The 25,243-nt window shown below is 70.0% G+C and overlaps 1 protein-coding gene across 3 annotated transcripts; it reads left to right on the top strand.

The window, feature by feature from the left end:
• The first annotated feature begins 702 nt into the window (after positions 1 to 702).
• Positions 703 to 24,346, top strand: CEP170B (centrosomal protein 170B). 3 transcript variants are annotated; one of them, XM_039255820.1, is made up of 19 exons: positions 703 to 828; positions 3,194 to 3,324; positions 9,832 to 9,921; positions 11,341 to 11,419; positions 12,180 to 12,238; positions 13,244 to 13,382; positions 13,899 to 14,027; positions 14,137 to 14,619; positions 14,840 to 15,555; positions 15,657 to 15,827; positions 16,381 to 16,471; positions 16,637 to 18,319; positions 19,366 to 19,594; positions 21,695 to 21,845; positions 22,129 to 22,272; positions 22,404 to 22,492; positions 22,860 to 22,953; positions 23,073 to 23,124; positions 23,288 to 24,346. In XM_039255820.1, exons 2-19 carry the CDS (start codon positions 3,220 to 3,222, stop codon positions 23,521 to 23,523), a joined length of 4,740 nt encoding a protein of 1,579 aa, XP_039111751.1. In that variant the 5' UTR covers positions 703 to 828; positions 3,194 to 3,219; the 3' UTR covers positions 23,524 to 24,346. The 3 variants fall into 3 exon arrangements, with proteins under 3 accessions (XP_039111751.1, XP_039111750.1, XP_039111749.1); XM_039255819.1 differs by having other exon boundaries at positions 817 to 828; positions 13,923 to 14,027; XM_039255818.1 differs by lacking the exon at positions 703 to 828 and adding an exon at positions 2,334 to 2,533.
• Positions 24,347 to 25,243: the final 897 nt, after the last annotated feature.

The following is a 25,243-nucleotide window of genomic DNA, read 5'->3' on the forward strand; positions in this document are numbered from 1 at the left end:
GCCCTCCCAACCCTCTCCCCGGCCCCCGCCCGCTGGCGCCCTCACCTCCGCACAGGGCGCTCCCCGCACCTGGCAGGCAGGCCCGCGGGCCGGCCCGCCGCGGGGCTAAGCCCTTCCCGTCTCCCAGCTCCGGGGCCACGACGCCGTGGCGGTTAGCGCGCAGCACGGAGCCAGCAGCCCGTGGGCCCGGCGCGGAGCGGTGAGCACCTCGCGGGAGCCCGACGCACCCTCGCCTCCACCCACCGCCGGCGCCCACGACCCCTGCCCCCGGCCCAGGCGCTGGGGGCGCGGGAGGGAGGCCCGGGTGGGGCCCTGGGACTCCCTCCCCCTCCCCCAAGCCCCACCCGCATTTGGGCGGGCGGGGCTCAAGGTTAGGGGCCGGGAGGGCTCCCGGAGCGGCTGAAGCGTTTAACCCGCGGGCCCGGGGCCAGGACTGCGGGCTGCTCGGGGCCCTAGGTTCCGCCGGGCACGCGGGGGCGGGTCCCCCAGCCGAGGCCGGGGCCGGACGGACACTGGGAGGGGAGGGGTCTGCGGGCAGCGGGGGAGCTAGTGGGGGGGGGGGGCGGGGGCCACCTGGCGCCGGGTCCCGCCCTAACCTGGATTTCCGGGGGGCGGGCCGCGGGGCGGGCCGGGGGCGGGGCCGCGGGGCGGGGCGCGCGCCCGCAGACGTCAGGGACCCGCGCGCCAGGCCGCGGGGCCGCCGCTCCGCCCGTGGGCTCGGCCGGGGCTGCCGCGAGCGTGCGGGCCGCGCCGGGCATGTCCTAGGCGGCGGCCCCGCCCAGCGCTCGGCCGGCAGGTGCGGGCGGGAGGGCCGGGGCCGCGCCGCAGGTAAGCCCGGGGCCTCCCTGCGCCCGCACCTGCGCCTGCGGCGCCGCGCGGGGATGGAGGCGGGCGGGGGGCCGGGGCCGCGGGGAGGGTCGGGGGGCAGGTCCCCTCCGGGCGGGACAAAGGAGTGGGGCGGGCGGCCGGCCGCGGGCTCACCTGGCGGGGCCGGTCCCCTCCGCGGCGGAGGCGGCCCGGGGCTGCGCCAGGCCGGGAGGGGCGCCCGGTGCGCGTCTCCGCGGCCTGGAGAGGGGCGCGCAGGCCTGGGCGCCGGGGTCCCCGCCCAGGCACCGGCTCGGCCATGGCTGCCCCGGCGAGCGCTGATTCAGAAGGCGCCCGTCCCTCCCCCTCCGGGCCCGGCCGCCGCTTGGCCTGGTCTCTCCTCCCGCGGTCCCTCCCTCCTCCTCGTTTCCCGTGTCGCCGCCGTCTCTCCGCTGCCGCTGCCTCCTCTCCCGGCCTGTTCGCGGCCTCCGTTCCGTCTGCTCTTTTCAGCTGCCCGCCCGCCCCAGCCCCCGCCGCTCCCGGCCCCTGCCCCCGCGCGGCTCCACCTTCCCTCCTCACCTCCTGGCTGGGGCGGCCGGGGGGACAAGTTTGGGGTGTTTATTATTCTCCCTCCTGGCAACGGTGGTGGCCAGCCCAGCCCCGACCCGGCTGCGGGCCGTTTGGGAACGTCCACCGCTCCCCTGGCCTGAGCCCTTTTAGGATGGGCTGCTGGTGGCAGGGGTGGGCCGCCTGCGGCAGGCTGCATAGCCAGGCTCTGAGGGCCTGGCCTCCCTTTACTGTGAGCCGAGGCTGTGGCCTCCTCTGGGTGGGGTCGCTGCCTTTTGGAGCCGTGGCCGGTGATGGGAGAGTGTGGGATGTGGAGGCTGGGGAATGCAATGATGGGGTGGGGGCTCTCCCAGACAGGGCCTTGTCCCCTCCCCCGGCTGCCCTAATGAGGGAGGTCCCCCGGGGCGTGGAGGTCCCCACCCCGTTGGCCTCTGTCTCCTGCCCCTCTGGCTGGATTCTGAGGACGCTCCCGGGGCCCCAGGGAGGGGCTCAGGTGGACGGGGGCTGCTGTCTGGGCTGGGGTTTCCCACGCCTTCCCACCTGCTTGCCCAGGTGACAGGAGGGTATGCGGTGGGACACATGGTCACTGGGGCCTTCCCAGACTGGCGTGTGCTGGTACTGGCCTTTCTCACTGTCCTCCCAGAAGGGAGCTGAGACCTGGGCCCCTGGGTGCAGGTTTCGAAGGGACAGGGCCTGGGGACCCATCTGTTTCCACCAGGGTGTCGGCACCACCCCCTCTCCCCCTTGTTGCTGCACCCCCGTCTGCTGACCTCTCGTCCAGGCTGTGTCCTTTAGTTACATCGTGGCCTCAGGACCTCCAGGGCTGGCCGCGCAGGCGCCCACCGGACCCACGCCCGTGCACTCGCGCTGTTCCCCACACCCCCCCCCCCGCTCCAGCTGCAGGTCACCCCCGGCCTTGGGACCCGCATCTCCGTGCTGGTTGTCCCCCTGCCGGAACACGGCCCGCCAGACGTGCACATCCACCTCCTGGTGCTGCTCACATGTCAGCTTCCCATCGCCCCCCATCCCTCTCCCCTGCTGCTTCCCCTGGGACACTCACACTTCCTCAGAGCCCCCAGCCCTGCTGCCTGCCCCCCCCGAGCTGGAGGTAGCCCCCATGCAGCGCACAGCCATCCCGGAGCCCAGGCGCGCAGCGCTCAGGGTACGATTAGCCCCAGCGTGTGCGTGTGTGTGTTTCAGCAGTGTGCGTGTCTGTGCAGAGAAGAGGGGCCAGGACGCCTGTAGGCCTGCCCCAGGTGTGTGCGGTCTGTGTGCGCACGTGTGTCCCGTGAGTGCGTGTGCGTGTTTGGAGCCCATGCGCCTGAGCTGCTGTGTTGGCGCAGCTTGGCTCCGGGGGCCCCCCAGGGGCGGGGCGCTGCGTGATGGTGACGGTGCATGCTGGCTGCGTGGGGGCTTCCAGCTGCCCAGGGCCTGGCGTCAGGGTGACACTGGTGACCTCGTTGCCCCCACTGTGCCCGCACACCTGCCTTTGCCTCCCTGCCGGTCTTGACCGTACCAGTCCCTTACACCCCTCCTCCACCAACGGCCCAGGACCTTGGGCACCAAAGCACCTCCCTCCTGGGCATTGGAGGGGCCGCCAGATCCCTTGGCCGCCTGGCTCTGGCCTGGGCACCTCTGCAGGCTGGCTGTGGTGGCCAGCAAGACCAGAGTGACAGGCGTGTTGACGGCTCCGGGCCCCTGTCTTCCGCTGTCTCCCCCTGGCCCTCCTGCCCTCAGCCAGGGAAGCAGGTCCCCGGTTCAGCGTGGGGGCCCTGGAGCGGGGGCCCGGGAGGGACGCCTGCCCAACGCCTCCTCCCCTCAGGGCCAGACGGGCCTCCCTGCGCCAAGATGAGTGTCACGTCCTGGTTCCTGGTGAGCAGCGGCGGCACCCGCCACCGGCTCCCACGGGAGCTCATCTTTGTGGGACGCGATGAGTGCGAGCTGATGCTGCAGGTGAGTGTGGGGGGGGGGTCTCTGGGCTGAGAAGGACGGAGGGGGCTGAGGGGGGACACCAGCCAACTTGCTGCTGCAGGACACCTGGTGAGAGGCTCCGGGTGCGCTGGGTGTGGACAGGCCGGAGCGTGCGCACGGGGCTGGTTCCCGTGTCTGCGCGTTGGAGCCTTCTGACCGGAAGATGCTTAGGCTTCTATAAGGTTCTTAAGGTGTCAGGGACCCACGTTTGGAAGGTGCTAGAAAGTGCATCTGTCCATATTCTTGCTGGCTGGGGACCTCACCCGGGCCACGAGCCACGTGGGGAGCCACAGGGCCAGTACTGACCACGAGAGCTGTCCAGGGCAGCCCTTTGAAGCACCCTGCGGGGGGAAGGAGGCTTTCTGGTGGAGCCAAGGCTCCGTGTGCTTGACAATCAGGAATTTCTCTCAGGCCCTGGGTTTTGGGGTCTGAGTTTGGCTTTCATGGGGCTCACACCTCTGACTACTTGGCAACAAGGAGGAAGGAGGCGGACGAGCCTGTGTCACCCTAGCAAGGGGTCCTTTGCCCTGCCTGCCCTCATGGGTGTGACGGAGTCGTCTGCCGCAGCCCTGACGCCTTGTGGCCCCTGCCCCCAGCCCCTCAAGCCCCCTGCCACCCACTGTGGGACTCTCAGTGGGAAACAGGTGTCCTGGGTGCACACTGGCTGCTCGGGCCCTGGGTCCCTTGTGCAAACCTGGCTGCTGCTACCTGTTCCCCAGGACGCGTGGGGCGGGGCTGCGGACTGACGGGGGTCCCGGCCATGTGCACATTCACGGGGGCAGCACACGTGTGTTCCTCCCCCAAGGGCAGGCCCGACCCCGTCTGGACACCCAGGCTTCTCCCCAAGGCCCCCTGACTGGCCTGAAGTTCCCACGTCGTGTGTGGTCTCTGGGCCTCTTGGGTGTTTTTGATCTGGAACTGTCCGTCCCCATGTTTCTCTTCACGCCTTTGGAGGCCGGAGAGAGCGAGTTGGTGACCCTGCACAGGGTGCGCACGTGCCTTCTGTAAGACCCTGGCTTCCGTTGGGGCCTTTCGGGCTGCACAGCCCCACAGCCGCTGCCCCGCTGTGCCTGGTCCGGAAGCAGCAGCCTGGCGGCCGGAAACCAGCTGCCGCAGCTGCACCAGAACATTCCTCATGGGCGTCGACGCTGCAGCCTCGCACCGTCCTCACAGGTCACGAGGGGTCTTGGTCTCCAGAGACCGAGTACCAGTATAAACAACACGGCACTCAGTCCACACGAAGCTGTGGGCGCTCGTGTGGGTATGGACGTGGCTGCTGCTCGGGGCTGGTGTGGGACGTGACCCCCGCTCTGTCGTGGGAGGTGACCCGGAAGTGTGCTGGCTCCGGGCTCACCGCATTGGTTGCTGTTGCTGTGGCCCCCGGCGCGGTGCTGGGTGGCATGTTGATGGTTCTGCCAGGCTCCCTAGGGCGGCCCGGAGGGCCTCTTGGAGGAGGCAGCGCCGGATGAGGGGCGTGGATCCTGGGCCTCTGGGTGTTCTTTCTGCCTGCTGCCTGGCTCTGTCCCCCCGCACCGGGCCTCCCTCTGCTGGCTCCTCCCCAGGTGTTGGTGGAGAGGCTTCTGGGTTCCGGGGACAGAGGGTCGGGGGCTCGGAGGGAGTTTGGGGCCCGCTCCCTAGTTCTGGCGAGCCAGCAGTGGAGCCCGAGCGGGCAGCAGCCGGGCCTTCTCAGGCCTCCGTGCGGGGCCAGCCCGGCCTGGGTGCCCGTGGCGCCCTCCTTGCTGGCCTCCGGCGCGTGGGGACACGGAGGCTCCAGGAGCTCGCGCGGGGGTGCCGTCACCCCCGCGGCCTCTCTCTCTGCCCGGACCCTGAGTGCACCGGGCTCGTCTGCCGCTTGCACCTCCCTGGGGTCCTGTCCGCACCCCGGTGTGGATCCCATGCCTGCCTGTCCCCAGCCTCCAGCCCCCATGTCCATAGTCTGCTCGGACACCACAGAGGCAGCCCAGCCCGTGTGCCGCTGAGCAAACCCGTCGTCCTCGGTTGCCTCCACCCGGGTCCCCGCCAGGGTCCCCATCGTGGTCCAGGGACAAGCCCTGACCTCCCCTCTCTCCCCTGTGCTTCGGGCCCTGCAGGTACCACTCCACCCGGGCCCCAGCCTCGCCCTGCCCTGCCCGGGCTCTCCGGGACCCCCCGTGCCGCATCCCAGCCCCTCCTCAGGCGCCCTCACCTGCTTATCCTCGCCCGCCAGCCCTCCTCGCCTCTCCCTGCATTGTGCTCCCCGAGGGCCCGGGCTTTCCCTCTGCACTGTCCTTGCCTTCATTCCTACGTTCGTGACTTAAGAGCTGTGATGGAGCTCCGCCGCGTCCCGGCTGGGACGGCCACGCAGGGACCTTGCCCCCCGGGGTCAGCAGTCCGGGGGGGTCGCTGGCCACACACATGTAAGTGGGACCAGATGATTCCCTAGGGGAGAAACCCGAAAGAGGTGGCGCTGGGGACAGGATGGGGACCGTGGGGCCGAGCGCCCGGGAGGAGGAGGGGCGTTGGGAGCCGGCAGGGGTGCCAGGCAGGCTGGGGCCTCTGTACGGGCAGAGGGAGGAGGCGGGGAGCACAGGGCTGTTCGGAGGCTTGTGCTACAGATTAGGCAGGAGGGGCTGCGCCTTGGACCTGGGGGCAGAGGCGGCCAGCCTGGCCACGTGCACCCGCGTTCTCCCGCGGCCTGCGGGTAGCTCACCGCAGCGTCCATGCCGCACAAGCCTGGCACAGAGCTGGTGCCCCTCCAGGGTGCGTTAAATAACACAGACGTGAGTGTGGACGCGGGCCCAGGGCTGCCTGCTGTGGCCCCTTGGGGGGCCGAGTGCTGTCGTGCGGGCCCTGTGCGTGTGCACACGTGGACGTAATGGGCACGCGCGTCTCTGTGTGCACGTGTTTGCATGCACGTGTGTGCCTGTGGTTAGGTGTCCTCTCTGCTTCTGCCCAGTTTGCCCAGCAGGAGCCTGTTGGGATTTGTCTGGTCAGATCCTCTGACAGAAACCCCAGCCCCAGGTGGGTGGGGTCAGGAGCCCCTGCGCCCAGGGCGGGCTGAGCCGGTCCCCTGTGGGTGCCCGTGGGCTGGCTAAGGGCGTGCCCGGAGCCCTGGGCTGTGGCTGTGTTTGGGATCAGCCTGCCGGCAGGCTTCCTCCCGCACAAGTCAGACACGGAGTCTGGAGGCACATCTTTAGTTTTGAAGTTAAACGTCGTTAGAGCCTTTTCCAAAAATCTAAACGCTTGCAGCTTCCAGGGCCATCTTTCGGGTGCGCTCCACTGCTTCGTCGTGCGTGCGTGGCGAGGCTGCTCTCCCCAGGGCCTGGTTTATTCCTGTGAAGTCTCGGCTTGGGGGCCAAGGGGCCGCCTCCCCCTCCCATGGGTGGATGTTCAGCCTCTGAACACCCAGGGGGGTGGAATTGGGGTCTGCTTCGGGCATGGGGTGTCAGGGCTGGGAGGGAGGTTTCTAGAGCTGGGGTCCTTCCCCGCCTCCTCCCCATCCATCCTGGTTCTGGAGCCTTGGCTGGGACTGGATCCAGGCCCTGGGTGCAGATGAGGGCACCGTGCCGAGTCCGAGGAGCGGGGGGCGGGGCGGGGCGGGTTTGGAGAGGCCTCTGGGGCCTGTGGCTCACGGGACAAGACCAGCCTTTCCTCTCCAGCCGGCTGGGAGCACCGGGAAGTTTCTGCAGAAGAAAGATGGCAGGACCGGTGGGGGCTGAGACAGTAGGAGGAAGGTGGCTGTGGAGGGGACGGGGGAGGAGGAAGGCGAGCGGGAGCCTGGGGGCAGGAGGGCAGGGCGGGGTCAGGGGGACCCCCAGCTGGGGGCAGGAGGGCGGGGGGGGTCAGGGGTTCCCCCAGCTGGGGGCAGGAGGATGGGGGGCGGTCAGGGGGACCCCCAGCTGGGGGCAGGAGGGCAGGGCGGGCTCAGGGGTTCCCCAGCTGGAGGCAGGAGGGCAGGGCGGGGTCAGGGGTTCCCCCAGCTGGGGGCAGGAAGTTTATAGGCCCCTGGGCAGGAGGGAGGAGTCAGGTTTGGGCTTGAGCTGCCCGGAAGGTGGCCAGGGACATGTCCAGGAGCTGGGGGTGTGAGGCCTGGGGAGGGAAGAGGGCTCCGGCTCGGGGGTCAGCCCAGAAGCCCCTCTAGGGGTTAGTCCTCAGCAAAGGTGGCCTCCAGGCCTGAGGGACAGCGTGCCCCTGCTGCTGCCTCGGGCTGGCCCCGTGTGGCACCGCCTCCTGGTGTGAGGGGCAGGGCCCCTGTGGCTCGCCACTTCCCAGTGCCCTTTCCGCGCCTGTAGCCACCCCCCCCCAATCTGATACCCAGCTGCGAAGAGGGCAAGGCCTGGCTCCAGGCTCACTTTCCAGAGAAGGGGGGGAGGTCCCTGTGGCACCCAGGGTGTCCAGCAGGCCTGAGGTGGGTAGCTGGCCTGTCCTCGAGCCCTGGGCTGAGCTTGGGAGAGGGTGCAGGAGGAGGCGAGCCCCCAGACCCACCAGCAAGCACCAGGCTTCTCAGGAACCACGGCGGGAGGGAGGTTACCTGGCCTGAGGTGAGGCAGGCCGAGCACTCAGGTCCCCCAGAGAACGGCTGTCCTTGTTGACCCCACCTGCAGCCAGGGGCCCGAGGCCCAGGTGAGGGAGCGCCGGTGTCCCCCAGCAAGCCCTGTGCCGGGGGGCGGGGGGGAGGCCCAGGCCAGGGCCAGCGGGGGCTGCAGTGCAGGGCACTAGGGCTCGCTGTGGGGGGTGGGAGTGAGTGCCCGGCATCTAGGAGGGAGGCTGTCACGGGGGGTGGGGGTGGGCAGGAGCTGGCTGGCCTTGGGTGCCCACTTTGGACGAATGATTCAGGCCGGGGGGCAGAAGTGAGGCCTGGGGGGTAAGGCGGCAGGTTTCAAGGTTAGGCTCACCCGGTCAGAGGCGCGCTGCTGTGGGAAGCAGATGCACTGGCACAAGGAGCCTCGCCCCTCTCAGCCGGGGGCTTCTCCGGGCACGTGCTGGCACAGGGCTCCCCGTGGCTCCCTGGTTCCCTCGATGGTGCAGGGACGGCCCCGCAGGCTGCTGTGCCCTCTGGGTCGCCCCTGCAGCCCTGCTTCCTTCCAGAGGACCGCAGTCCTGCGCCCCCTCCCCTCCTAATGCCTCTCCACCCCAGGACCCCACTACAGCAGCATCCTTGTGGGTCAGGCTGCCGCCACCCCCCCACCCCCCCGGGGCCTCTGACTGCAGGCAGGTCTGGGGCCCCGCCTGCTCCAGTCTGTTCTCCACAGCACTCCGCCCATTGCCAAGCGGAGTGACCTGGGGCAGGGCAGGGCCAGAGCCCACATCCACCCCACCCCCACCCTGCTGTGCCCTTGGGTGTCTGGATGAGGCAGGAGGCCCGGCCTAGGGGCTTCTAGTCTGTGGGAAGTGCTGGGGCCTGGCCTGGAGCCAGAGGGGCTGAGCAGTGGAGAGCGCCAGAGAGGAGGTGGGCTCCGGGGGGCCGGCCGTCTCGGGGAGGGGAGGTCTGGGGACTCACCTGTGAGACCGGACGAGCCTCGTCCATGGCGACGGGGACACTCGGGTCCTGGGCCGCCCTCTCACGGGCCCTGGGGGCAGGCGTGGTGCCCTGTGGAGGGACGGCCCGGCTGGCACGCAGGGCCACATGCTGTGTCCAGGCCGCTCTGGACACCTCCCGGGTTGGCCGGTCCCAGCTGGGTCTCCTCAGGTGGCGAGAGAGGGACGCAGGGGCCACCCGGACGCCCAGGGCCTCCGGCAGTGTGGGTGGTGTGTCCGCTGCCAGGACCTCTGGCCTCGTGGCTGGGGGGCCCAGCCTCCGTACCGCTGGCCTGGCAGCAAGAGGGGGACGAGGGTCTGCCTGTGTGCTTCTGGCCGCCCGTGCGAGGGACCGGGTGCCCGTCCCGGGAGGGCTCCTGAGGGGGTGGCGGCCTGGGAGAGGTGCTCAGTGTGGGAGCACCGATGTGCGTGTGCGTGTGTGCGGCTGGGTGTGCTCGGGGCGTGTGAGCCGGGTGCGTGCAGCACGTGGCTGTGGGGCCTGAGAGGCGTCGTGTCTCTGTGTGCCCCTGGGCTGACCAGGAGTTGGGGGAGGCCCCCCACCCGCCTGCCCACACCTGCCCTTGGAGGTGAACATCAGCAGGTGCCCGGTGACCAGAGGGTTCCCAGCTGGCGCAGGAGCAGCCTCTGGGGCGAGGGCAGCACTGGCCTGTCGATGCTGCGGAGGGCTGGGCACAGGAAGAGGCCCCGGGGGCAGCACTGGGGCGGGCGGACCCTGCCTTGGCATCTCGGCAGATCCCCGTGGCCCACTCCCGTGGCTGGGACAGCGAGCGCAGTCAGGCTGGGTGGGCTTTCTGGGCCGCACGTACGCAGCACGTGGGCGGCGTGGGTAGGACCCCGTGGGCCCCGAGGCCCAGCTGGCTGGTGTTGGTCCGGGGGGGGGGGGGAAGGAGAGGAGGGGGCTGCTACTGGGGGCGCCCCTGCGTCCGGGCCTCACCTAGCCGGCCGGCCGCTGACGGCTGCCTGTGTCCCCAGTCCCGAAGCGTGGACAAGCAGCATGCGGTCATCAACTACGACCGGGACAGGGACGAGCACTGGGTGAAGGACCTGGGCAGCCTGAACGGGGTGAGTGCAAGGGACCCTCTGTGCCCCCCCCCCCCGGGGCCCCGTCCCTCCACTGCTCCGCCCCCACCTGGCCTCCTGGAACGGCTGCTCAGGTGGGGAGGAAGTCGCCTGCAGGCGCCGCGGCCCCACAGCCCCCTCCCCTGGGCAGGGCTGCTCTGCGGGCAGGGGCCCGAGGGTGGGCACTGGAGGCCTTGGACCACCTGCAGGCTGGGGGTGGGTCTGCTCACGTGATGGGGCGTCTGCTGGGGTACCCTGTCCCGGGGCCGTGTGGCCTCTTGTGGGCAGGGGGCAGGGGCGGTCCGGTGAAGGCTCTCTCCAGGGCGCACTGTCTGTCCGGCGTGTCGTTTCTGTGTTTGCTGCAGTGGAGGCTGCCCGCCCGAGGGCCTGTCCTCCGTCCTGAGCCGGGGGCCCCACAGTAGCCTGTGGCTGGCGAGTGCTGAGCACGCTGGCCGTCCGCACCCAGCACACAGGGCGGGGGCTCGCAGGCCGTGCTGGGGTCGGCCCCCAGCCCCTCCTCGCTTGGGCCTACCCGGGTGCGGCTGCGCGGGCGTGAGCATGGCCTCCGCCCATGTGGGCTGCACCAGGGCACCGGCCCCCAGGCCACGCGGGCGCTGAGAGGGTCCCGGGGCTGCTGCCTGGACGGTGCCCCCCATCCTCAAAGGCCTGTGATGTCCACAAAGTTGGGGCCAACTCTTGCCCGCCCACGTGACAGCAAGCACAGCCAAGGCCAGGGCGGGCAGGGCGTGTCTGCAGAGCCTCCCCGCTGCCCCCGCGCAAGCCCTGCCTCCTCCGCTCCCTGCTCGGGGCTCGAGGACTCCTCCTCACACGTGTCCAACCTGAGCCTGCTCTGCTCCGCCTCTAGCAAGGTGGCCACCCTCCCTGTGTCTGCACGATAGAGGCCTGGCCTGGGACACTTCCCCGTGGATCTGCCCCCCGCCTGGCTCCCAACACGCCCCTCGCTTCCCCTGCCAGATTCTGGCACGCTCACCGCGCCTGAGCCACGCCTGTCTTCCCTCTGTCACCTTGGCCTGCCCCAGGGGCCCTCAGCGAGCTGGGCTTCCTCACTCATCTGGTCCCGGCGCGGCGGCCGGCGGCCAGCCAGCCAGAAGTCCCTGGGCCGGGGGAGAGGGTTCCAGGGAGCGGGTGGCTCGCACAGCCAGCCCAGCCCTGCTGTACGGCTGCCCTGCGGGTGCCCCGGCCACTGCCAAGGGCGCTGTGGGCCACCTGAGGGACCCGGATGCACGGTGAGGCCGGTCCTTCGGCGGCTGCCTGCCCTGTGGTCCCTTCAGGGCTGAGGCCGGGTGCACATGTGTCAGAGGGACAGCACCCGGCCCAGAGCAGTGGGGGAAGCAGGGGACTCCTGAGTTGCGGCCCTGCCTCCTGCTGACTTGGCGCTGCCCCCCCCCCCCACCCCCGCAGACATTCGTGAATGACGTGCGCATCCCGGACCAGAAGTACGTCACACTGAAGCTCCATGACGTCATCCGGTTCGGCTACGATATCCTTTCCAGGCTGTGCCCCTCCTTCTGGCCCAGGCCCCCCGTTGTCCTGGCAGCATTAGGGGCCTTGCTGGGCACAGCGGCTCTGTGCTCATGGCCCGCGGGCGTCAACCTGGGCTCCGGCCTGGCCTCTGCCCCCTGTTCCCCAGACAGAGGCCCCAGTCCTGGGGACCTGCCTCCCACCAGCTCTGAGCTGACGCTGGGCCCCAGGAGCAAGTGCGGCCTCCCGGGGACCCGGTGGCGAGCTGGGACACTGCCCAGGCCTGGCGTTCTGTGCCCAGAGCAGGTGGGAGTGGGGTGGTTGTCCTGGGGACCTGTGCGCAGCTGGGGCCCATCCTCTCTGCCCGCCCCGGCCGGGCTCACGTGGCCACACCTGCAGCCCCTGGCTGAGCCCTCCCCTCCCCACCCCTAGAGCACAGGGGGGCCAGGGCTGAGGGGTGGTCTGGGACGGAAGCCGGGAGCTAGCTGTGTGCCAGGGCCCCCGAGGCCTTCACCTGCCTGCCCTGCCCTGGGCTGCGGGGGGCGTGTAGAGGGCGTGTTCACGGCCCTAGCGGGGTGAGCACTGGGATCCTGAGCGGGCTGCGTCCTGCCTCCGAGTTGGGCAGCGAGGCCTGCAGGCCGTTGGTGCACATGCAGGTGTAGGGGCAGCACACGCCCCCTTCTGAGCTGCCCACCCCCTCCCTGCCGAGAGCGCCTGTACTGGAGGCCCGTGCCCTCCTCTGATTCTGCTGCTCCGGGTTTGCCTTGACTCGTGGCCACATTCCAACATGTACGTGCTGGAGCGAGTGCAGCACCGGGTCCCCGAGGAGGCGCTCAGGGTCAGTGCTCAGCCCAGCCTCCCCTCACGAGGCCCCTGCACCCCGCAGCCCCCCTGGGCCAGCACCCCCAGTCTCTTGGCTCCCTTGGCCTGGCGCCGGTGCCGGGAGCTGCCCAGGCTGGTGGGGCCTGTCCTGCCGGACGGCCTGGTCTGACAAGTGGGGACGATAGTCACTCCCCCTCGGGCCGGGTGCTGGGCACGGAGAGGAGGCTGCTGTGGGGGGGAGGGGGGAGGGGGGAGGGGAGGCCGAGAGGGGGTCCCGAAGCAGGCTACTGCAGGTGGAGACCAGGAGGGGTCAGCATTTGGGGACAGCCCTGTAGGGCCCTTGGGTACTCGGTCAGGGCTTGAGGGGCTCGGGGAGGGGCACAACAGGCCGGCTGTATCCTCTCCCCTTGCGCATTTACGTGGGAGCCTTGGAGCACTGACTTGGGGGACCCCACCCCCTGCTTTACCCAGGAGCTCGTGTGGGGGAGACCAGCCTCAGCCCCGTCTGTGGGCAGCATCAGGCATGAGGGTGGCCGGCCTAGAGCCACCGGCCAGCGTGAGGCTGGTTTCTAACCACGGGGCTCAGCCAGGGGGCCCGCACGCACACACGCACTCACACACTCACACACACACAGACGCACGTGTGCCAACTAGCATTCGTGTGCTCGGTCTGTTCAGATAGACTGCTGCTCCCCCCTTCCGTGCCCTGGGGCCTGTCCCTCCTCTCTCACTGGTGGGCCTGGGGGGGTGCATGTCCCCTCTGATGACTGCTGCCCACCCCTGCCTGCTCCCCCACCTCCTTCCTGGGAGCTTTGTGGCCCTGAGGATCCCTCCCCTCAGGCTTGGGCAGGGACCCCCAGCTTTAGGCCTCAGGCTGCCAGCTCTGTGGGGGTCGTGAAGGAGACCTCGTGTGTGGGGCCAGTCCTGGCCCCCTCTGGACGGAGAGGGAGGCAGGCCGCCCTGGGCGCCCCCCTCCCCCCCACCCTCGCCCCTGCCCTCACCCCCATCTCGCCTCCCGCAGCACGAGAAGTACACTAGCCAGCTGCAGGTGAGCGTCAAGGGCCCGGCGCCCAGGAAGGGCGAAGCGCTACCCCAGCACGCCCCTTACTGCGAGTCCTCAAGCCCCAGGCCGGAGAGGGGGGACCGGAGGCCGGGAGCAGGTAGGACAGCACTGAGGCCCCCCACAGGACTGCCCCATGGGGGGACCCCCCCCAGCATGGACCCTCCCCCCTCCCCCAGCCTCCTGGGCTCCCGCGGCACAGACCTGCTCTTGTGTGAACCCAGGCACCTGTGCGTCCCCCACCTGCACCCACCTGTGCACGCTGCACGCTTGTGCCCCCCGTGGTCCGGTCAGCCTGCAGTGGGCCCAGCCTTCAGGGCCCCTTGTGGCCTGAGCCCCTTCCAGAGCCTTGGAGTGTGGACTCCTGTCCTCCCTGGGGAACGTGGAGGGAGGCCTGAACCCGGCTGGAGGGGGTCCTGCCCCCAAGGGGGGCCTGGGCAGGGCGGGGGGAAGCCAGTGTCCTGTGCTCTGTGCAGCTGTCAGGTCGGAGGAGTTAAGGCAGGGCCCTGGGCAGCCGCAGGGCTGAGACGGGGACTGATGCGGGGCCGCTCCAGAGCCCAGTGTCTTCCCCAGCTCCGCGTCTCCCTCCCTGTCTGTGTCGGTGCCCGTGACCCAGGGTGGGCCTGTCGCCCCCGTGCAGAGGCAGCAGCCTACCGGACCCCCCTGTATGGGCAGCCCTCCTGGTGGGGCGAGGATGAGGGGGAGAGCTCGCGTGAGGACCGGCGCCCAGAGGAGCCCGACCCAGGTGTGTCCCCAGAACCCCCCTCGGGGAGACAGCTGGCAGACATGGGTGGGGTGAGGGTGCCGCCCTGCAGCCCCAAGGACATGACCGAACCCCCACCCTCGCCACGCAGAGCGGCCCAAGGCGCTGACACAGCAGGATAGGGAGCTGGCCGCGACGATGGGCGGCTTCCGGGCCACAGCAGAGCCTCCCAGCTACTCGTTCCGGCGGGAGCCCAGTTACTTTGAGATTCCCACGAAGGAGGCCCCGCCGCCACGGCCCCCCGAGGCGCCGGCGCAGGAGGCCCCCACCAAGGACGTGGAGCCGGGCGTGGGCGGCGTGGCCCCCGTGGTACAGAGCCACGCCTCCTTCACCATCGAGTTTGATGACTGCAGCCCCGGCAAGGTGAAGATCAAGGACCACGTCACCAAGTTCTCCCTGCGCCAGAGGAGGCCCCCTGGCAAGGAGACCACACCCGTGGAGGCCGTCTCCGCGGAGACCAAGGTGGCCGACTGGCTGGTGCAGAACGACCGCAGCCTGCTGTGCCGCGCCGGCCCCGCCGACGACCGCCACAGCACCAAGAGCGACCTGCCCGTCCACACCCGCACCCTCAAGGGTGAGTGCCGGCCGGCTGGCCCTCCACGGGCTCCGGGACCGCTCCACAGTCCCCCCACCCCCCGGGCGCCCAAATCGGGTCGACTGACTTCCCGCGTGCAGTGATGGCACTGGACCTGCCCCGCAGGGGGCCTCCGAGCGTGTTTCGGGAGCTGTGTGTGGCGGGGCGTGGGGCGCTGGGTCCCCGGGCATGTGTGACGGCCGGGGGTCCCCCCTCCCAGGCCACAAGCATGAGGACGGCACACAGAGTGACTCGGAGGACCCTGCGGCCGGGGCGGCGGCGGCCGGGGCGCCTGCGGAGGGCGGGGGCGCGCAGGCGCGGCTGCAGAGGCAGCTGAAGCGGGACCCCCAGGAGCTGCTGCACAACCAGCAGGCCTTCGTCATCGAGTTCTTCGACCAGGACACGCCCCGCAAGAAGCGCTCCCAGTCTTTTACGCACACCCCTGCCGGGGACCCCAAGGCCGAGAAGCGCCGGGGCCCTGCGCCGGCTGACAGGGACCGCTCAGGGGCCCCGGCCCCGGCGCGGGGGACGGGCGGCGCTGCGGGGCCGCAGCGGGCCAGCTCACTCAAGCGGGAGAGGACAGAGGAGCGGCCGGGGGGGTCCTCGCCCGCTCCCCGGGCCTCGCCGCGGCCCTTCGGCAGCGTGGGGCGCCGTTCCCGTCTGGCCCAGGACTTCATGGCTCAGTGCCCGTGGGACGGCTCCCCGGCCGCCCGGCCCGGCCCCGACAAGGCACGCCCAGCGTCGCCCGCCCCCGAGACTCCCCGTGGGGCCAGCCCCGTGGCCCCTGCGACCCCGCCGCCGCCCCCCGCTGACCCCCAGCTGACCAAGGCTCGGAAACAGGATGAGGACGACAGCCTGAGCGACGCGGGGACCTACACCATCGAGACGGAGGCGCAGGACCCGGAGGTGGAGGAGGCCCGCCAGATGATCGACCAGGTCTGCTGGGCGGGCACGGGGGTCACAGGGGGCGCGGGGGCGGGGCCGGGGCCGGCTGCGGGGGTGCTGCTGCTGACCTGGGCCCCACCGTCCCCTGGCAGGTCTTTGGGGTACTCGAGTCTCCTGAGTTCTCCAGGGTGCCCTCGGCCACCTTCCGTCCGGTCATCCGAGGGGACAGAGACGTGACCGGCGATGGGGTGGCCCAGCGCATGGCCCTCCTGCAGGAGTTTGCCTCCCGGCCAGTGGGCATGGATCCGCAAGGGGGGCTCCAGGTATGTGGGACTCACACTGCCCTGGGGAGGGCCGGGCGCGGGTGGACGGCAGCCAGGCTGGGGCCCATCCTCAGGGCCTGGACGTACTCGAACGTTGTGGCCTCGCCCGGGCTGCGTGAAGGCCCCTCTGTGAGGCTGGGTTGAACCTTCCCGGAGTAGCGTGCCCACCTAGCGGGAGGGCAGGGCCCCTGTGTGGAGGCCTCAAGGGCAGGTGCCTCAGTCTGAGTCAGGTTGGGGCCCGGGGTACGTGTGTGTCCGCAGGCAGGGCTGGCCTGAGTCCGAGGAGCAGGACAGAGGCATGACTACTGACCTCCGAGCCGCTGAACCGGGCTCAGACTAAGTAGTCGTGTTGGTAGTCACGTGGGGTCCCATAAGCTCAGGGGAGCAGCAGGGGGGGGTCTCCTGGCCACCTCTCTTGGGGGGGGGTGCAGGTGCAGGGAAGGCGTGTTTTGGGCCAGGCATTTGGGGCGCTGCCCTGCTGTCCCCAGCACCCCGCCCCGGGGAGCTCCTGCCTCTCCGCTGCTGCAGACACAGCTCGCCCTTTGCTCCACAGGGCCTCACAGCACCGGGCTCCCCTGGGGGTCAGAAGTGGGTATCCCGCTGGGCCAGCCTGGCTGACAGCTACTCGGACCCAGGCCTGGCAGGTAAGTGGTCCCAGCCCAGCAGTGGGGAGAGGGTGGCCTCAGGCCCTGCTCCGCCGTGCGGGTGTGAGTGCGTGCCAGCTCTCTGCAGGAGGGTCCGGCCTCCTGTCCGCCTCGAGGGCCTGCAGGCCGGTGGCCACTCTGACCAGCTCGCCCTTGCCTTTGCAGAGGAGAGCCCTGGGCGCAGAGCCGGGGAGCTCGAGGGGGCCCTGCCTGTGCGCCAGCGACGGCTACTCCCACAGCTGCCCAGCGACCGTGCAGACAGCCCTGGGGGCCTTGAGGCTGCCAGGAAGAGCGGCCCCGGGCCTCCGGAGCCGGGCAGTGAGCAGGCCAGCTGCCTCTTGGGCCAGGAGGACTTGGAGCCCGACAGCCTCAGCGATGCCAGTGGGTCGGACGGCGGGCGGGGCTCCGAGCTGGGCGGGGGCCCCTGCGAGGAGAGACGCAGGAGCCCCCAGGAGGGACTGGCGTGGACGAAGGGCCGGCGCTCACCAAGGGCACCCGGGGAGCCAGCCCCTACCTCTTTCTTCATTGGGGACCAGCATGGGGAGACGGCCTTCCCCAAGAAACCGTCGGTGGCTCCAGCGGAGGTAGAGGGCCCAGGGCGGGTGGCCCAGGCCAGCCCCCCGGCGAGGGATGGCGTCTATGTCAGCACCAGCGGGAGGATGGTCATCCAGCTGCGGACTGGGCGGTCCCCGGAGCCCGAGGGCTCTGCCCCGGCCTTGGTGCGGCAGGAGAGCTTCAGCAAGGAGCCGGCCGCTGGCGCCCCGGTGCCCGGCCAGCTCCCACACATCTCCAGCCACCCCCTCCTGCAGGACCTGGCTGCGGCCCGGGCCTCTCGCATGGACCTCCACTCACAGGATACCCACCTGATTCTGAAGGAGACAGAGACGGCCCTGGCGGCCCTGGAGGCCCGACTGCTTTCCAAGCCCACGGACACAACAGAGGGCGAGACGGGCAGTGCCCCCGGGCCGCCGGAGGACTCCCTGTCCGGGGACTCTGACCTGGACACAGCTAGCACTGTGAGCCTGCTCAGTGGTAAGAACGGGCCCAGCCCGACCGGCGCCCAGCCCACGGGCATGCAGAAGGACAAGCCACCGTCCCCGCCGGCAGCGCAGGACACGGGGACTGTGTCCTCGAATAGCACCCGGGACAGGCTGTCAGAGAAGCGTCACCCACCGGGCCCTACCGATGTGAGGCGCCTGGCTGTGCGGCGTGGCCCTGGACCCCGGGTGTCCTCAGACTGGCCTGACGAAGAACGAGGCTCGGGCCTGACCCACCCGCCTGGCACAGACACGGTCACCTCTGACCACGAGCCCCCCATGGCCGCCGGGACAGGGCGGCCAGGGCCTCGCCGGAAGCCAGCGGCCCCGCTGCCGTCTCCAGCTGCCCGGGAAGAGCAAGGCCGCGGCTCCGCCGGCTCCCAGAAGCTGCAGCAGGTGCTGACCCGGTCCAACAGCCTGTCCACACCCCGGCCCACTCGGGCCTCCCGGCTGAGGCGGGCCCGGCTGGGCGACACCTCAGACACAGAGGCTGCGGACGGGGAGCGGGGACCCCCAGCCCACCCGGAGCCGGCGGGACGGCCAGCTGCTGAGCAGGCCAAGAAGCTGTCGCGTCTGGACGTCCTGGCCATGCCCCGGAAGCGGGCCGGCTCCTTCACGGGGCCCAGCGACTCGGAGGCGACCCCCGCCCGGGCCGGCTTCTCCGGCCGCAGCGTTGAGCTGTGCTGCGCTGGCCGCAAGCCCGTCGTGGCCGAGGCACGGACCGCCCCCAGGAAGGCCACCAACTCCACCACGGCGCCCCGCCAGCCCTTCAGCAGGGCCCGCCCGGGCAGCGCCCGGTACTCCTCGCCCGGTGAGTGCTGGGGCAGCCAGCCTGGGCAGCGGGTCTGCGGCGTCCTGTGCCCCGCGTGCGCGGGCAGCCAGCCTCCGGTGAGGCCCAGGCTGCAGGGTGCAGGGGCTCTCGCTGACGCCAGGCAGGCCCCTGTGGCCGCGGACAGCGGGCCGGGCAGTGCGCTCTTCGCTGGCACTCTGGGCTGCACGCTTGTGGGCCCAGGTGGAGGCCTGAGCTGTGCCCTGGGGGGCCGGGGAGGGTGCTCTGCGAGGGCTCCCCAGACACCCACAAAGCCCGCGGAGGGGGGCAGGGCCACGTCAGTCTCCCACGCACCCCCGGGCAGAGGCCCTGGGCCCCCTGGGCCGCCCTCGGTCTGTGTGCACGTACGGTGAGGACGGACCGTGCTGTGGCAGCTGGCGCCTGTCTCCTGCCTGAGGGTGACCCGATGTCTTCCCGCTGGGGAGCCCGTCCCTGAGTGAACTGAAGCATCGGCTCTGCTGGCCCAGCTCCTTGAAGCTCCTGGGCCTCCTGTAGCCGCAGCGGGGTACCCCCCCGCCTCCTGGATCCCTGGGAGCCATGGCAGTGCCCACTCCCTGCTGGGGGCAAGGGGTCCTGAGGGCCAGGCTCCCCGGGAGGACGAGCAGGGGTGGTACGGCCCAGAGCTGAGGGCCCACTGCCTGTCCCCGTGTTTACCCCCGGTGTGTTTGCCGCTGTTGGGGGGCCTCAGGGCAGGGTGCGTGGGGGTGGGGGAGGGGTCAGGTCTGAGAAGACCAGGGAGGGGCTGGTGGGCTGACTGGGCTGGGGTCCGGGGCTGGGGCTGCTCCACGTTGGGAGTTTGCACTGATTTGGGGTCTCCGTGGGCCCCACTTCCTGCCACCGAGGGCGCTGACCCTCTGCACAGGACGTGATGCCGCCCGGGGGCTGACCAGCTGTAGGCTGTGGAGGTGCGGGCTGCCCGCCCCCGCGTCGGCCTCTCGGTCGGGGGTGCTGGGGGCCCTGGGGCTGGCGCCAGGTGCTGAATGCTCCTCTCTCCCTTCCTGCTCCTGGAACCGCCCCACGCGGCCCAGGCACGCGCCGGCGGCAGCAGGGCTCCGACTGCACATCCACGTCCGAGGAGGAGTACGGCTCCCCTAAACACGCCCGCGCCCGCACCTCGGCCGCCACGCAGACCCCGCGGGCCGGCAGCTCCGGCCGGCCCCGACCCCGGGCCCCCGGCCTCCGGGACACTGACGACGAGGAGGACCCTGACCCCTATGGTTTTATTGTGCAGACGGCCGAGATCGCGGAGATCGCCAGGTGAGCCGTCCATCCTGAGCGCGCCTGCCCTTTGGGGCCCAGAGCTCTCTGAGGGCAGAGCCTGGGCCGCAGGCTCTCTTCCCAATGGGCTCCACTGATGCTTGTCGGATGGATAGGCAGGTGGATGGATTTGGGTGGATGGTTGGTGGCCGACAGCATGTAGATGGGTGGGCGGGTGGGTGCAGATCTGCCTGGAAGGGTGTGGAACCTCTGGTCTAAAGAAAGACTCTGCCGTGTTTGTTAAAGATGAACTCTCTTATGGGGTCATTCATTGGGTCACTTTTGGCCAGGTGGTGGGAAGGACAGTGCAGAGGTGGGGGGCCTAGGAAGCAGTCATTGGCTGAGTGGTGGTTATGGGGGGTGCTGTTGGCTGAGCAGTGGCCATGGGAGGGCCGGGGAGCTGTTTTTGGCTGAGTGGTGGTCGTGGGGGGGGGGGGGGAGCGGCCACTGGCTGAGTGGTGGTCGTGGGGGGGTCCGGGGAGTGGCCATTTGCTGAGTGGTGGTCGTGGGGGGGTCCGGGGAGCGGCCATTGGCTGAGTGGTGGTCGTGGGGGGGGGCCGGGGAGCGGCTGCTGGCTGAGTGGTGGTCGTGGGGGGTGCCGGGGAGCGGCCATTGGCTGAGTGGTGGTCGTGGGGGGCGCCGGGGAGCGGCCATTGGCTGAGTGCTGGTCAGCGCTAGGGTGGCCGGGTTCTGTGGGGCTTGAGGCAGGGCAGGAGGCCTGGGCCTGGGCGAACGGTGACAGTTCGGTGCTGAGGATGCTATGCTGAGCCCAGGAGTCTCCTAGAAAGAGGTGACCAGAGGCAGGTTGTTCCTGGGAGAGTGGGGGTGGGGGGGGTGGAGACTCCAGGTTGAGCAGAGAGGACCTGGGGGCAGGAAGAGAGGGGGCGGTGCCTGCGCAGTGGTGGCAGAGGCTCTGGGAGGAGACACTTCACCCCGGGGAGGGAGGAGAGGGGGTGCAGAGGGGATCGCAGGGCGGGTGGAGGGCCCCTGGGGGCTTTCGAGGTTTTTGCTTCCAGAGCCAGCAAGCCTAGGCCAGGGTGGGTGGGGGCGGGCACCGAGGCAGGGGCCCACGCTGGTTTGGCATCTCCATGAGCTTGAGGGGTGTCCTTCTGTGCTTTCTAAGCGTAGGGAGGGTGGGTCCTGGTTTGGGGAGCCCCATCTTGAAAGGGTCTAGGTCAGCCTTGCAGGGGAGGTAGGGGCTGGCCAGGATGGTTTCTCCAGCCGCGACCCGTGTTTCTAGAGACTGCGCTGGGGCGGCCCTGCCAGGCAGGGGCTGCGGGTGCCGCTGGGAGTAGCGGGGATGTGCCCTGGGCGGGGCTGAGACAGCTGAGGGTGGAGAGCTGGTCCTCGGTGGCCTTGGAGGCCCCCGTTCCGTGGGTAACTGTGGGGGTTGGTGTGCGGAGGACTCAGGTGGCACGGGACGTGCTGGCCGTGGACCTGACGAGCTTCGGGGACAGGGCACAGAGGCTGCAGGCTCGGCCTGAGGGCTTCTTAGGCAGTAGGGGTCAGACGTTGCTCCCGGTCCCTGGTGGCCTCGGGGGAAGCCCGTGATCACCTGTGCAGGCTGTGAGCAGGGCCAGGCTGCTGCTGGGGGCTCGGCCTCCCCGCCTCCCCGCCTCCCGGCCTCTGCCTGCTTCTGTCAGCCTTTCCCTGATTCTAGCTGTTGTCTGTGACCCCTTCCCCGGCTTAGTGTCCCCGTCTGCAGAGGAGGGCTTGCGTGGCCCACACGTTCTGTGGCAGCCCCTGATGCCCAGCCCTGGTGGCCGGAGGAGGACAGGGTGTGGCTTGCTCTGGAGCCCTTCCTACCTGGCCCCCAGCTCCTGCCACCCCTCAGGGGGCATCAGGGACTTGAGCCTCCTGATGGGACCCAGTCAGCATCGCCAGTGGCCGCTTGGGCACAGTCTGGGCCGGGCTGGGGGCCGCCTGCCCCTCACCCGGCAGTTATCTCTTGGGACGGGCTCCTGCCTGCACCTGAGAGGGAGAGGTCGGCCTGGGGCGGGGGACTCTGGGTGCTGGCAGGCTCCTGCTCCCCGACCTCCCCAACGCCGGCCCCCAGCCCGGAGGACCCCACGGCACCGGCCTTCTTTCCTGTTCTCGCAGGCTGAGCCAGACGCTGGTGAAGGATGTGGCCATCCTGGCCCGGGAGATCCACGATGTGGCTGGAGATGGGGACTCCTTGGGCTCCCCGGGGCCGGCCCGGAGCCCCTCCGTGCCCACCACCCCTGCCTCAACCATCTCCGCCCGTGAGGAGGTGAGCCCAGCCATGTCTGGCCTCTCTGGCCCTGGGGCGCTCCTGGCACGCCTTGCAGAGGGCGGGCAGTCACCAAGGCTGTGCGTCCTCTGCTTGGCTCCCCGAACAGTTGCCCCGAAGCTCACAGTCCGGGACCTGCCTTCCTTGGGGTCGGGGGTGTCCAGGAGCCCTGGGCGGACAGGGTTGGGGTCTCCCCGCTGTCCTAGCAGGGGGCGCAGAACCGTCTGCACCTGCTGGCGGATGCCCCCCGAGGTGCACTGACGCCGCCCTACCCGGTCTGCAGCTGGTGCAGCGAATCCCTGAGGCCAGCCTCAACTTCCAGAAGGTGCCACCTGGCTCCCTGAGCTCTCGGGACTTGGACCAGAACATGAACGACCGCTGTGAGGACCCCCTCACCAACAAGATGCGGCCGCGGAACCGCGAGGAGGCAGGCGCCCCCCGCCCCCCACAAAGCCGGCCTGGTGGCGCGCACCCAGGGGCCCCTCTGGCCAAGGGGGCGGGCTGTGTCCAGGGCCCCAGGGCACTCCCGGGCGCCACACTGATGCCTACTCCTCACAGGTGATCTTTGACAACCTGATGCTGAACCCCGTGTCCCAGCTGTCCCACGCCATCCGAGAGAACACGGAGCACCTCGCCGAGAAGATGAAGTGCGTGGGGCTGGCGTGGAGCCAGACTCCCCTCAGTCAGACACACGCACGCGCATGCACGCCAGCCAGGCCCCGGCCACCAGACAGAGAGAGAGAGAGAGAGAGAGAGACACACACACACGCACGCACACACCCCCGGCCACCAGACCCTGAGCCTGTGGGAACCAGAACCCCCAAGATGAGCCCCGGCCCTTCCTACATGAGGCAGACACGGGCTCTGGCACCAGCCAGCCCAGGCCCTACTCTGGGCCTCAGTTTCCCCCGGGCATGGGAGGGGTGTGGTGTGAGGGGGATTTGGGAGCCTGAGGGTCTTGGCTGCGGTCATCACTGTCCTCTGCCTGTTCCCGCTCCCACCCCGGGGCGGCAGGATCCTCTTTCAGAACACAGGGCGCGCCTGGGAGGAGCTGGAAGCCCGAATCAACTCGGAGAATGAGGTGCCCATCCTGAAGACGTCAAACAAGGTGAGCACTGGCCACGCCCCTGCCACCTGGCTACGGGGAGTGGGGGCTGCGGGCCACAGGCCTGGGGGTGGGTGACCCCTGGTGGCCCTGCTGCATCTCCCCTCCTTGCGCGCTTCCAGGAAATCAGCTCCATCCTGAAAGAACTGAGGCGCGTACAGAAGCAGCTGGAAGGTGAGTGGCCCAGAGGTGGGGGGGCGGGGGTGAGCCACACTGGTGCTGCTGCCCCCAACCCCCGCGCAGGGTCCTTGGTGGGAGACCAGGCGCGTCGCCCACCGGGTGGGCCCGGGAGGCTGCATGGGACCCTCAGACCGGCCTAACGCTGCCGCCCCCGCAGTCATCAACGCCATCGTGGACCCCAGCGGGAACCTGGACCTGCTGGCCGCGAACCGGGGCCCGGCGGGCTCGGCCCAGCTCGGGAAAGGCCGGCCGGCTGCCCAGAGCCCAGTGTCACCTCCCATGGCCCTGCCTCCGAGGAGCGTCCCGCAGCGGGCCAACCGCGGGTCCCCCGGCCTCCCGGGCCCCGCCTTCCTCCCGGACTTCCTCCCCGACGCGGAGAGGCTCCCGATCTAGGCGGTGGGGCCACGGCCGCGGCCCTGTCCCCGGCGCCTCCAGCGCCCGTCGTTGCCACTGCGGCCCTTCCCGCTGCGGGCGGTTCGCACAGAGACCCCCACACGTGCCATAACCCCTGGGCAGGGGCCCTGTGCCCAGGCCCCTCCCTAACTCCCCGCAGCACCCCAGCTGGACGCTCCGGCCGCGTGGCCCAGCTCGCGCTGGGGCCCCCGCTGAGGGCCTGCGTCACAGGCGTGTGCCCTGCCTCCTCTCCACGCTGTTCTTTGTGTCTTTAGTTTTTGAGGGAAGAGTCGTCTGTGGCGTCGCAGCTGCTCCCTGGGCCCGGAAGGCCCTCACCCGCCTCTCGCACTGGCCGGGGCCGGCCCGGGGGTCATTCAGTGCCAAACGTGGAGCTGGGAGGGGCTGGCAGTGCCCCAGGGCTGGAGGGCAGGGTGCACGTGGCCGAGGCCCTCTCAGCCAGCTCTGTGGCCCAGTGTCCTGGGGCGGGGGTGTGGCCCGCGGAGACGTTTGGGGCGGGAACCCCACTTCTTTGGTGCCAACGCAACTGCCAAACCCACCGAGTGTGCTGGCTGCTGCCCCGCGGGCTGCGCACGGGGCACGTGCGCACACCAGGCGCGCGTCCACACTGCAGGGCCGGTGGGTCTCAGCTCAGGACGCTGGCTAGGCCGGGCTCCCTGCAGTTCTAGGCTGGGGGAGGGGGGGTGTGAGCACTGGACCGAAGTGGCTGGAAACCAGGCTTCCAGAGCCTCCCTAGGCTGCACGCCCTCCCCCACCCTCACCCCCGTCATCCCTTATGCTTTGGGCATTACCTGGGTGTCTCCGTCCTGGCGCGGGGGCAGGGCGTAGGGGGCGGGGCGAGCAGGGAGAGACCTGCAGGGACAGTTTGCCTTCTCAGGGTTCTTTCAGCTGGGAACACGCCGGGGGAGGGGGGCTGTTTCTGGAGCCTCTAAGCCAAAGAGCCCTTGGGCTGTGGCAGGTGGGGGCGGGGCCGGCCCACCCCGGCCCTGTGTGAGTGGCGAGGGCAGGATGGGGCCCGGCCGGCGGCGGGTGTGACCCGGGCCCCAGCCACCGGTGGTGTGTGTGGATGTTTACATTTAGCTGATGTGGACTGTGCATGGGTCCTACACCCCGCCCCCCGTGTTTCTGTGAGTGGTGGCGGCTCCCTGCCAGGACCCCGCCCCTCGAGCCTGCTGGCCCCCCGTCTCCTGCATGCCCCGCACAGTCGCCCACAGCCCGTCCCCTGGAAGCAAACAGCAGCCGTGCTCCATCCACACACCCTCAGTGATCTCTGTACACTTTTTTTTTTTTAAATTCACAAATCCCTGTTCCTTCCCCCCTCCAGCCTTCGACTTGGGATCGGTAACTTATTTTGTCTGGCTTTTGAGGGACTTCTGTCTGTTTGTCCTCAGGTGGTCTTATGGATGTCTTTCAGAAAACGATTATTTTATATGAGTTGTCATGGAATTTGTTCTAATAAATCATTCTATCACATGGCAAAGGTCCCAGCGTCCATTGCCTTGGCCTTCTCTCTCCACCGGTAGAGTTTGGGGTGGAGATGCCTGGCCCCAGGGGCTCCCTTCGTTGGCTGGAAAATCCCTTTTGATCCCCAAGACCAGGGATGCTACAATGCAGAGACATCGCCAGCAGGGGGCGGCATAGGCGAGAAAGCAAAGCCTAGAGATTTCAGTTTGCTTCTCAAGGAGAAAGTTATTTTATCCCA

This window comes from Hyaena hyaena, unplaced genomic scaffold (assembly GCF_003009895.1).
Source record: "Hyaena hyaena isolate Hyena2069 unplaced genomic scaffold, ASM300989v1 scaffold_546, whole genome shotgun sequence".
In the NCBI taxonomy this organism is placed as follows: domain Eukaryota; kingdom Metazoa; phylum Chordata; class Mammalia; order Carnivora; family Hyaenidae; genus Hyaena; species Hyaena hyaena.